Source organism: Crocuta crocuta, unplaced genomic scaffold (assembly GCF_008692635.1).
Source record: "Crocuta crocuta isolate KB4526 unplaced genomic scaffold, BGI_CrCroc_1.0 scaffold30, whole genome shotgun sequence".
In the NCBI taxonomy this organism is placed as follows: Eukaryota; Metazoa; Chordata; class Mammalia; order Carnivora; family Hyaenidae; genus Crocuta; species Crocuta crocuta.
The window spans coordinates 9,296,288-9,309,022 of NW_027528345.1; the positions used below are offsets into that span (position 1 = coordinate 9,296,288).

The 12,735-nt window shown below is 37.8% G+C and overlaps 1 protein-coding gene across 3 annotated transcripts in view; it reads right to left on the reverse strand.

The window, feature by feature from the left end:
- Positions 1 to 12,735, reverse strand: part of CCNT1 (cyclin T1) — a 30,267-nt gene that overhangs the window by 10,281 nt on the left and 7,251 nt on the right. The window contains exons 3-8 of one of the 3 annotated variants that reach the window (XM_077753284.1): positions 10,449 to 10,577; positions 5,568 to 5,628; positions 3,841 to 3,903; positions 1,791 to 1,836; positions 503 to 666; positions 274 to 344 (exon numbers count right to left, since the gene is read on the reverse strand). In XM_077753284.1, coding sequence (XP_077609410.1) covers positions 274 to 344; positions 503 to 666; positions 1,791 to 1,836; positions 3,841 to 3,903; positions 5,568 to 5,628; positions 10,449 to 10,577 — 534 coding nt within the window. Of the gene's footprint in view, positions 1 to 273; positions 345 to 502; positions 667 to 1,790; positions 1,837 to 3,840; positions 3,904 to 5,567; positions 5,629 to 10,448; positions 10,578 to 12,735 lie in introns of those variants that run through there. The other 2 variants (XM_077753286.1, XM_077753285.1) reach the window with 2 other exon arrangements.

The following is a 12,735-nucleotide window of genomic DNA, read 5'->3' on the forward strand; positions in this document are numbered from 1 at the left end:
CCCCCGTAATGGTCTCCATTAATTGCTACTGACTGTAGCAATTTTGCTACAATATTGCCAACTGACTGTATCACCGGAGTTAGAACAACACAAAACAAATCCTGCTGTTACCTACCACCATTGACTTCTAGGCCAGGACCCAAGCTATGAAGCTGAAGTCATGAGAAAAGGAAAATTCCAAACCAGAGGAACATATCCAATTCTGGTATATTCACTGTGCACTCAAAGGAAAAAAATGGTTTTGTACCACAACCTGACAGCAAAAATTCTTACCCTCCAATTCCGAATTCGTTTGAGCCTGTTGGGGGTTTTCTCCAGAATCTGCAGAAACTCATGTGTCAGTTCTACAAATGAAATAGAACACTTAAGAAAAACTCAGAGCACAAGTGAAAAACAAGAATAACCTCAACTAACTATTTTCATCTGTATCAAGTCACTTTGGGCCAGACATGTGACAGATAAAGCGCAAGTGCTTTCCAAGGTCCCTTACTCTAAAACTTACCATCTAAAAGTTCCAAGGTCACAGTGGCGTCAACATACTCCCACCAGTGCTTCCCATCAGTTGAGACTGGGATCTCCCAGTTGGACCACTTGCAAGCCAGATGAATGCAGACACAGGCCACCACAGGAGGTGTGTACTGCAGGCTAAATGTGGTCAAATGCAGGCTGACATCAGAGGGAAGGAAACAAGAGAGTGTCATGAGCTCTCAATTCTGAACCCAAAGTTAAAACTCTCCATTATATAAAAAGAAAAAAAAATTAAAACAAACAAACAAAAAAAACCACTGGAGAGTAAAAAGGGCAATATCCAGAGCTCTAATCTAGCACTCTACAGGATTTTCCATTAACCCACCTGCTCAGGTAACATTTCTAAATTTTTTGGCTATATATCATTCAATTCACATACTGACGGAAAACCAGGACCAAAACCAAAACCAAAACGACAGGGAACTCTGTTTTTTAAAATAAAGATCTATTATCCTGAGAAGCAGCTTAGTACTTATGGAAAATTTTAAGATTTTTGGCTATGTGTAATCCCTAAACCAAACACTTAAAACCCCCCTTAAAATTATCTTGTCTCTTGCCAATCACAGGTCTGGTCTATTTAAAATAATGAATAGACAATCTCTCAATTGTGAATGTGCTTGATTGATGGTTTACTTCAAAAATGTCTCCTATCAGGCTGTAAAAGTGAACTTCTTAGCCCTGACAGTCAAAGGAGTATCTTTGGTTTTCATGAACAATCAGGGAATGAGCAAGTAATTTGGTAATACAAGTTATGTATTATTTTTGTTTTAAAAAGGGAAGAAGAAAGAAAAAGTATTACAACTCTTTATACATATACATGCCCATTTATCTGGCAATAGGGGAAGAAAAAGGAAGTCTTTTCAATACCATAATTATTGTAGAATCCTCCAAATTAGACTCTCAGTCACTGTCAATGAACTCCAAGTTTACCTAAACTTACAGAACTATGCTCTGGGATATTTTAAAGCAAAGACATGCAGAATTGAGTATGCTACCAAACAATCAGTACTGCATAATTATATTACCTTAGCAAATTAGAAAGCATGGATAGTTAAGGTATAGAATAAAAACTGTATAGAAAAACCAACATTTACCAGAGAATTTCTGTAACACATTGTATCAAAGATCCATCCTCGTTCTCTGGGTTCTAGTTTACTAAGTGCCAGACCTGATATCTTTCCATATACCCCTCAAAAAGTGACAATTCCAACCCAAGTAAAGTCCTATCCCAAAAGAGAAGGGGAAAATATTAAAATATAAACCTGTTGGTTGCCATGAAGTAAGAAGTTTGTGCCAAGTCCTTGCTTGCTAAAAAAAAAAAAAAGGGGGGGGGGGAAGGAAAAAGTTATTAGTTCATTTGTTCTCTACAGTTATTTAGTGAACATTTAGTATTTCCTAGTAGAGACTATCACAACAATCAAGGGAGACAAGGTCCCTGATCACCTGCTGTTTAACATTCTACCAAAGGAGACAAATTAGTAATTTGTTATTACAATAACTGGGAACTCAAGCTTTATTCTGCACAGCAAGTATTAAAATCCAATTCCTGGACATCCTCCCTACAGTGTGACTCAGTATGTTTGGAGAATGACACAAGCATTTTAACAGGTAACCCAGAAATTCTGATGCAAGTGTCCACTGAGAAATACTGAACTAGAAGATGAACAAATTTGGAAGCAATATCAGAACCCAGAAGACCTTGATATATTTGCTAAGAGTGATATGTGCTTTAAAAAACAAAACAAAAAAAAACAAAAAAAAAAGGTTTTTGAGTAGCCTGTGATTCAGACCCTAAATCATCAAATAACATGAATTACTGACATATCACAATGAAGGGGGAATAAAAACAACACATCCCTCTTTCCCCAAAAATTGCTGTCAGTAAAATAAAGCAAATTTTAATCTTCCTTAAAGCTTAGTCTGTTCAATACTGGCATATATCCACCTCTGTTTAACCTTATCCTTGCTCAATATAAACCTTCTCATCCTTTCAAAATATAAAGAACTTGGGAAAATTTTGGGAATTTACAGATGAAGCACACATTAGCAAAACATAAAATAAGGCCAATTATCAGTTCATCTACAAGACAAAAAGGCACTTCAATGCACAAGTGTCTAGATAATGCTACTACTATTTAAGTAAGAGGAACAAAGTTTCATGCAATTATAGCTACTAAGTTAAGTTAGAATAAAAAAGGAAGTCCTGCCAAGGGTTTGTCAATCATGGAAATAAGTCAAATAAATTCTAGATGATCCTCTGAGTGGCCTATAAAAAGCTGTCTAGGAGAATCAACCCTAAAATCAAATTAAGATTACCACTCCCAAAATATCCTTAAACTGCTAATGATACTCATGATTTGACTTTATAAAATCTGACCTAGGCTCTGACAAACATCCTCAACAGACTAATTATCTTTAACTGTAGAATTTTTCTTAAAAATTTTAAGAACCCAGGGCACCTAGGTGGCTCAGTAGGTTAAGCATTGACTTTAGATCAAGGTCATGATCTTAGGGTTTGTAAATTCAAGCCCCAAGTCAGGCTCTGCGCTGACAGCACAGAGCCTGCTTCAGATTCTCTGTCTCTCTCTCTCTGACCCTCTCCCATGTGTGGTTCTTTCTCTTTCTCTCTCTCTCAAAAATAAACATTAAAAAAAATTCTCAGGGTGCCTGGATGACTCAGTCTAGGTTAGGTGTCTAGACTTCAGCTCAGGTCATGATCCCACAATTGGTGGGTTCAAGTCCTACCAACCCAACTTTAAAATCCCAAGTTAAGGGGGCACCTGGGTGGCTCAGTAGGCTGAGCTTCCGACTTCAGCTCAGGTCATGATCTTGCAGTTAATGAGTTCAAGCCCTGCATTAGGCTCTGTGCTGACAGCTCAGAGCCTGGAGCCTGCTTCAGATTCTGTGTCTCCCTCTCTCTCTCTGCTCCTCTCCCACTTGTGCGCTCGCGCTCTCTCTCTCTCAAAAATAAACATTAAAATAAATTTTTTTTGATAAAATAAAATCCCAGGTTAGAAACGCTCATTTTGATTCAAGCCACGTAGTCGTCTCAATTTAACTTCTAGCCAAAATACCGGTTATATATTTGTCCACCATAAATAAATCATAGCCATTAAATGGTAAAACAAGGGGTGCCTGGGTGGCTCAGTCGGTTAAGCGTCCGACTTCGACTCAGGTCACAATCTCACAGTTCGTGGGTTCAAGCCCCGCGTCGGGCTCTGTGCTGACAGACAGCTCAGAGNTTTAAAAATTTAAAAAAATAATAAATGATAAAACAATTTAAGACAGCCATTTCTAGTTGGGATTCCTTACCTCTTACCAGTTGAGTGCACTTTACCACATGTGTATGTGGGTGATCAATTGTTAGTTCAAATCCTTTAAAAAAAAAATAACGAGTTAAAAAACTAAAGATACTGGAATCATTTTATACTTCTTTTATCTGAGTCATCATTAAAGGCCTCCCTCATTTTCCTCTCCCAAAACTGGTATTCAGAGGCTAAGAGGGTCACACTGCATATATAGCATGCTCTTCTCTAAGACATATGATCTTCAATGACACTTATATTTTGAGCTAAGTAATAAAGCTAATGCACTCTTTAAGACTCCTGAGGAACCAATAATATCTAAACAAAAAATATCTTTTTTAAGGACAACAGAATATAAGGTTAGAATAAACAATCATTCAAGTGATAACTTTTAAAGCTTAACCTTGAGAAACCTTACTCCTCTTGGGGCACCTGGATGGCGTCTTGGCTCGGGTCATGATCTCACAGTTCGTAAGTAGGAGCCCCACACTGGGCTCTGCGCTGACAGTGTGGAGCCTGCTTAAGATCCTCTCTCCCCCTCTCTCTCTACTCCTCCCCTGCTCATGCTCTCTCTCTCAAAACAAACTTAAAAAAAAAAAACTATTCCTTTTACCTCAGTTTTGTTCCTTTTCAACATTCTTAAAATAAGTAGTAATCATTTACCTAGCCCCAAATGATCTTTGCCAAAATTACCTACGGAGAAATCAGTATGCCTATAAAAATCTTGTTAGTTTCTTTTCTTTTGCATATGTAAATAAATTTTTCTAGATACGATTAAAAAATTCTATTGAGAAACTTACATGATGTAAATTATTCTAAATGGATGATTCATGCAAATTAAATCTTACTGGCTTCCACATTAAAATATTAATAAAAAATTATTCCACCAGAAAAATATCATTGTCCCCTAAAATATGGTTACTTTGAAGATAATTTAAAGTAAAAAGCTAATTAAAACTAATTAACTGCAGAAATAAGCTTTGAAGAACTGTGTGTACAGACATCCAATAAAATACAGCTGTACCAGTAACTTTCCACCATAACTCGGGAAATCTTACCCTACCCGAAGAAGAGAAAAAGTGCCCACAAGAACTAAGAAAAAATCTTTATTTTCCATATTTGCTAACCACGATAGCTTGAATTTCTCCACCTCCACTCTGCTGTTCTAAACACTGATTACTGATTTTAAAAATAAATGCTATTATCTAAATATAATGACAAACTTCATAAAAATCCATAAAGGAAACAAGTTCTTTAGTTTCTGCCATTATTTATCAGAGAGTTAAAGATTCAGGGCGCCTGGGTGGCTCAGTCAGTTAGGCATCCGACTTTGGCTCAGGTCATGATCTCATAGGTCAGGAGCTAGACCCTGCATCAAGCTCTGCTGGCAGCTCAGTCTGGTGCCTGCTTCAGAATCTGTGTCTCCCTCTCTCTCTGGCCCTCCCCCACTCAACTCTGTGTCTCACTTTCACAAAAAAAAAAAAAAAAAAAAAAAAAGTAAAAAAAATTTTTTTTAAGTTGACAAACCTTAAAAAGCAAATTATGATCCCAGAATATAAAAAACCCTGCTAACTACTTCTTCATAGGTCAGCTATACCTGCATTCTCCAAACACTATAACCTCTGTAATTTGCAAAAACTTTCACTAGAGATTTCCTTCCTATTTCCTATTTTGCAAGTTTTAAAATATTATATTACATTCAGTTTCTAATGTTTTAAAGAAAAATAAACTTACCTAAAGTCTGCAGAATTATGCTTTCTAATATCACCAGATCTTGAACTTGCTGCAGGTAAGCCTGCAGGTGAGAAGACAGAAAAATTATTCCCCAAAAAGGTACAATATATAAAATATAAACAATTCTAACAACCCCTTCCAGGGAAACCAAAGCAACAAAAAGCACGAAAGTAGGTAGGAGGTAGAAAAGGAACTGAAATATAATCTATCAGCACAAATTCTCCTCTTAAAAAAAGTAACACTATATTCATAATTGGCTACAGAAAAGGCACCAGAGATTTGGGGAATATTTGTCATGTAGACACAAGACAATTAAAAATTACATACATCTTTTTCAATATCATCAAAATACATCTGTAGACCCTTCCTATAGTACTACAGGCAGTATCAAACATTTGACTACTTGGCGCCTGGGCGGCTCAGTTGGTTAAGCGTCTGACTTCGGCTCACATCATGATCTTGCAGTTCGTGGGTTTGAGCCCCGTATCGGGCTCTGTGCTGACAGCTAACTCAGAGTCTGGAGCCTGTTTCAGATTCTGTGTCTCCCTCTCTGACCCTCCCCTGCTCATGTTGTCTCTCTCTCTCTCTCTCTCTCTCTGTGTCTCAGAAATAAATGAAATATTAAAAGAAAATTTTAAAAAAATTTTTGACTACTGATAAATCTTTCCATTTGAGATAGATATCTAAAAATTATAAGAATTCAAAGGAAAAGGGAATACACTAACAAAAAAATTTCTCTCAGATTTATACCAGCCAGTACTATAGCCACTCTCCATACATGGCTACTAAGCACCTACCTGAAATGTAGCTAAATTCAAATGTGTATAGAATATACACCAAATTTTAAAGACTTAATTAAAAAGTAATGATGTAAATTACCTCATAATGTTTTAATATTGATTTTATGCTGACATGACAATATTTTGGGTTAAATAAATCATATAAAATATATCATTAAAACTATTTAATGTTTTATTTATTTCTGAGAGAGAGAGAGAGAGAGAGAGAGAGAGAGAGACAGCGTGAGCAGGGGAAGGTCAGAGAGAGACGGAGGTACAGAATCTGAATCAGGCTCTAGGCTCTGAACTAGCTGTCAGCACAGAGCCCAACACGGGGCTCGAACCCACGAACGGTGAGATCATGACCTGAGCCAAAGTTGGACGCTTAACCAACTGAGCCACCCAGGCACCCCGAATATTTTATTTTAACGAAGACATTAAATGAAGTGCAATGAAAAACCAGAAATTTTTAATTACATATGACTCCCAATATGTTTCTATTGGAAAGGAATGGTCTAGACCTCTAGGAGAATGAGACTGAGGGAGGAGTTAGATCTATACTGTAGTCAATTTTCCACTTTATGATCTTAAGTCCAATAAAGGCTTAAACTATGCTAGCTCTCCTCTCCATATAGTGAAGAAAATATGTTCCCCTAAGATTCATCATCTCATGAGAAATAGAAACTCAGGTGAGGGGCGCCTGGATGGCTCAGTCGATTAAGCATCCAATCTCGGCTCAGGTCATGATATCACGGTTCAGGAGTTCAAGCCCCACGTCGGGCTCTGTACTGACAGCTCAGAGCCTGGAGCTCACTTTGGATTCTGTGCTCTCCCTCTCTCTCTCTGTCCCTCCTCCACTCATGCACAGTCTCTATGTCTCTCAAAAAGAAATAAACATTAAAAAAAATTAAAAAAAAAAAAAGAAACTCAGGTGAGAAGTATATAAGGACACTTTAGAAGGGAAAAAAGTGACAATTCTTTTTTTTCTTTGTTAAAGTAAAATTTTGTTTTATTTAGCCAGTTCTATGGACCAGTATCATTTACTAGTCTAAAACCTAGGGGTGCCTGGGTGGCTTAGTCAGTTAAGCGTCCGACTTTCGCTTAGGTCATGATCTCATGGTTCATGGGTTCGGGCCCCGCGTCGGGCTCTGTGCGGACTGCCAGCTCAGAGCCTGGAGCCTGTTTCAGAGTCTGTCACTCCCTCTCTCTCTGCCCCTCCCCTGCTCACGCCGTCTCTCTCTCTCTCTCCTAGAAATAAATAAAACATTAAAAAAAAAAACAAAACTAAAAAAAGGTCCAGGGCAATAAAAACTCTTTCAGCAAGAGCTATTGTTGTACCCAAGAGAAAATGAAGTCAAGACACTGCTATGCAAAACAATTCATGTAATTAGGGGCTATTATCAAAATAAAAAGAACCCCCTCAACAACTTTCTCCAATATGAACAAAATAGGCAAATTTATCTATTTGATAAAGGATGACTCATGAATCAATTACCTAGTAACAGAAACCCATACTTTAAGTACTTTCAAATGTCAGACCTCAAAATTTCTTACAACTCATCACTCCCCAACAATAGACTTTTTTTTTTAAGTTTATTTATTTGAGAGAGAGAATGAGAGCTCTAGAGAGAGCACACAAGCAGGGAAGGGGCAGAGAAAAAAGAGAGGATTCCAAGCAAGCTCTGTGCTGCCAGTGCAGAGCCCAACATGGGGCTTGAACTCACAAACCATGAGATCATGTCCTAAGCCAAAACCAAGAGTTGGACACTCAACCAACTGAGCCACCCAGGCAACTCCTCCCCCAACAACAGACTTCTAAAGCCAGGACAGAGTTTCCCCTCTTTAAAAAAATGGAAGGTGAGGCACCTGGGTGGCTCAGTCGGTTGAGCGCCTGACTTTGAGTCAGGTTATGATCTCATAGTCCGTGGGTTCAAGCCCCGCATCGGGCTCTGTGCTGACAGCTCAGAGCCTGGAGCCTGCTTTGGATTCTGTGTCTCCCTCTCTCTGCTTCTTCCCTGCTTGCTCTCTCTCTCTCAAAATGAAATAAAGACATTAAAAAAAAAAAAAAAAAAAAAAAGGAAGGAGGGACGCCTGGGTGGGTCAGTCAGTTGAGCATCCAACTTCAGCTCAGGTCATGATCTCACCATTCCCGAACTTGTGGCCCATGTTGGGCTCTGTGCTGACAGCTCAGAGCCTGGAACCTGTTTCAGATTCTCTGTCTCCCTCTCTATCCCTGCCCCTCCCCTGCTTGTGTTCTATCTCTTGTGAAAATGAATAAACATTAAAAAAAATTTTTTTAATGGAAGGAAAAAAAAGCTATGTGCACATGCACAGGACAAAGGTCTGACAGAATATATACTGGAATTATAATCAGCAGTATCTTGGTAAGAGGAAGGAAGATGCACTTTAACTTTTACTTCAAATGACTCAAATGTTTGGATTCTTTTTTTTATGTTTATTCTTGAAAGAGTGCACGACCAGCGAAGAGACACAGAAAGGGAGCCAGAGGATCTGAAGCAGGCTTTGCACTGACCACAGACAGCCTGATGCAGGGTCTCGAATTAAGAACTGCAAGGAGCACCTGGGTGGCTCAGTCAGTTAAGCATCCAACTTCAGCTAAGGTCATGATCTCACAGTTCGTGGGTTCAAGCCCCATGTGGTTTCCTGTGCTGACGGCTAGCTCAGAGCCTGGAGCCTGTTTCAGATTCTGTGTCTCCCTCTCTCTCTGACCCTCCCCGGCTCATGCTGTCTCTATCTCTCTCTCTCAGAAATAAATAAAACATTAAAAAAATTTTTTAATAATAAAAAAGAACTGCAAGATCATGACCTGAGCTGAAGCCAGTCACTTAACCAACTGAGCCACACAGGCAACTCAAATGTTTGGGTTTTAACGTTTATTTATCATTGAGAGACAGAGAGCGACAGAGCATGATCATGGAAGGGGCAGAGAGAGAGGTAGACACAGAATCTGAAGCTGGTTCCAGGCTCTAAGGTGTCAGCACAGAGACCAATGCCAGGCTCAAACTCACAAACCGTGAGATCATGACCTGAGCCCAAGTCAGATGCTCAACCGACTGAGCCACCCAGGCACCTCTGGATCCTTTTATAATAAGCATATACAACTTTTCTAATTTAAAAGTTAAAAAAAAAAAGTCACAGGACTCATTTTTTTAAAGAATTCATAATAAAAACATATTTATAAGAATATTATTCACAATGTTATACTGGTTAAAAGTTATGAATTACCTTAGCAGAGAATGAATGATTATCTATGTATATAATGAAATAAGTTGTCTCAACATTTAAAGAAAATGGAGAATATGATGGGAAAATATTTGGGGGGCACCTGGGTGGGTCAGTCGGTTAAATGATCACATCTTGTTCAGGCTTAGGTCATGATCTCACAGTTCAGGAGTTTGAGCCCCAGGTCAGGCTCTATGTTGACAGCGTAGAGCTTGACTGGGATTCTCTTTCTCCCTCTCCCTCTGCCCTTCCCTCTCTCTCTCAAAATACATAATTAAACTTAAATACATATATATATATAAATACTTGGAATATAATAAGTGAAAAAGACATACAAAATATGTTCATAGAAAAGAAACTGGAAATAATAATGATTCACTCACATATTCATGGTCCAAATTATATCTTTTTTTTTTTTTTTAATTTTTTTAATGTTTTTATTTACTTCTAGGAGAGAGAGAGAGAGACAGCGTGAGCAGGGGAGGGTCAGAGAGAGGGAGACACAGACTCTGAAACAGGCTCCAGGCTCCGAGCTGGCAGTCAGCACAGAGCCCGACGCGGGGCTCGAACCCACGAACCGTGAGACCATGACCCAAGCGAAAGTCGGATGCTCAACCGACTAAGCCACCCAGGCGCCCTGGTCCAAATTATATCTAAAAATATATTTTCTCCTCTATTTTCCTGTTTTCCAATTTTACTATAATGTATACAATTAACTTTTGCCATAAAGTTTCTGATATTTTTGTAAAGGAAAAAACGAATTTAAGAGCCGCCATTTTGACTTGCAGTAAAATCAAAGTTACAAAATTAAATTATTATCAAGATAAAGAAAAATAGACATGTGTAATTAATTCCTTACCTCACTCCTAGTATCAGGAAGTGATTCCTGCGGATGGAGACAAGCATGTGCTACCTTGATGACATGTTCCAATTTTTTTGGTTGCTCCTCTACTTTAGCTGCTAGAAATAAGGCCGCTGGAGCCACAGACTAGATGGAGAGAAAATAAATCATATTATTTATTCCTAGCTCAAAGGAGATCTAAAAAAAGAATTAAGCCTCAAACCAAATTCTTTGCTTACCTCAACATCATCACTTTTTGTTAATGCCTTTTCTTCTACTTAAAATTTCCTCCCCTCTCCTATCCATTCATTCACACCCACTCCTGAAAACCAATACTTCAACAAACTAGTTACCTAATGCAAGAAACTACTAGGTGTAAATAGCTGGCTTTCTATTTAAAATGATATTCTTAAGTTTATATCATAGCCCTCTATATACTTANTCATGACCCAAGCGAAAGTCGGACGCTTAACCGACTAAGCCACCCAGGCGCCCCTCTATATACTTATTTTTAAAGGAGTATATTGAAAGTAATTGGTGATTGCCAGGAGCTGGAAGAAGAGAAGAATGGGAGTGATCATTAATGCATAAGAAGTTTCTTTCTGGGGTGATATAAATCTTGCGAAATTAGGTCATGGTGAAGGTTGCACACCTTTCTGAATACACTAAAAACCAGTGGCTTGTACACTTAAAAGGATAAATTTTATTGAATGTGAAGTATCTCAAGTACACTTATATACGATGGGGGAGCATAAATCTCAAAAAAGGGAATTAAAAAAATACTATTATATTCAAGAGGCTATACAAAGAAAGCACTTAAAGGGGAAAAGAATCTCAAGCCAACACACAAGTAAGTAACAAATTCAATCACTAAACAATATAAGAGATTAAAGCAGTAAGACATGAATGTAGCCTGGTAGTGATCTAGAAAACCTCACAAGAATTCTCTTGAATCTTAACAAGAATACTTCAATGAATCAAAGATGGCAATAGCAAGAGCCAGGAGTCAAAGAAATACAATAAATAATGTTTGTACAACTTTACTGAGTAGAACTGACAAGCATTCTAATGCTTATTTGTATCCCTGCTATCGGCTCCTTCACTAGAACAGATTTTTATCCACAAATTCAATTCACAATAATAATTCTCTTCCTTCATATTTGCTGCAGTTGTATGCAGCAAGCTCCATATACATTCCTAGACCTTAGGATAAGCAAAGCAGAACCAGAGAAAAACTGGGGCACCTGGGTGGCTCAGTTGGTTGAGCATCTGATTTCAGCTCAGGTTCTCATGGTTCATGGGATCAAATCCAGCTTCGGGCTTTGAGATGGCAGTGGGGAGCCTGCTTGGAATTCTCTATCTCCCTCTCTCTCATCCCTCCTCCCTTGCATGCAGGCGCGCGCTCTCTCTCTCTCTCAAAAATAAATAAAATGAACATAAAAAAAAAAAAAAACACATACCCAAGAAAGTGACACCAAAGATTTTAGGAAAAAAGTTTACAGTTTAAGAAACATTTAGAAAGATATATCTGGTCCCAGGGAGGACCAGAAGGAAGAAAGAATGAAATCATTAAAGAGTAATTTTAAAAAAAGAATAAAATAATCCAGGCTTAATAAAAGTTTAGAGTAGGAACTAGCAATACGAATAAGGAAGGGAAAAAATACCACAGGCCATGATTTTAGAAAATTAATAGGTTTCACTAAAAACATGTATTTGCACACACAAAAAAAATCCTAAAATGTCAAAAGGATTATCTCTGTACAATTATTATAAGAATATTATCATTTTCTTCTTTATTCTCTGTCTTCTTTTAATTTTATGATGACTACATACTGATACACATAAAAAGTTAACACTATAAAAAGTAACTGGACTTTAGAATTGATTTGAAAAAACAAAAAGAAAAGAACTACTTAATGACAATTCTAAAATTTTAAGCCTATAACTTTGCCTTCACGGAGCTAAAAATATATTTGAAAGGCAAAAACTAAAATATGGTATACAAACAATGACTAAGAAGGCAAGATAATAATTAACTACAAGAGATAAATTTTAATCTAACTTTTGTGCAGTCAACCATGTAAATACTCACTGCTCCTCACGGAATCACTTACCAAGCCAGTTTATCAAAACATTTTCCCATTAAAGGCTTTCTAAGAGGAATTCTTATACCAGGTAAGAACTTAAGATTTTCTCCATTTTATTATTTTTTTAAGTTTATTTATTTGAGAGAGAAAGCCCAAGAGGGGGAGGGGCTGAGAGAGAGGAGAGAGTGAGAATCCCAAGCAGGTTGCACACTGCCAGC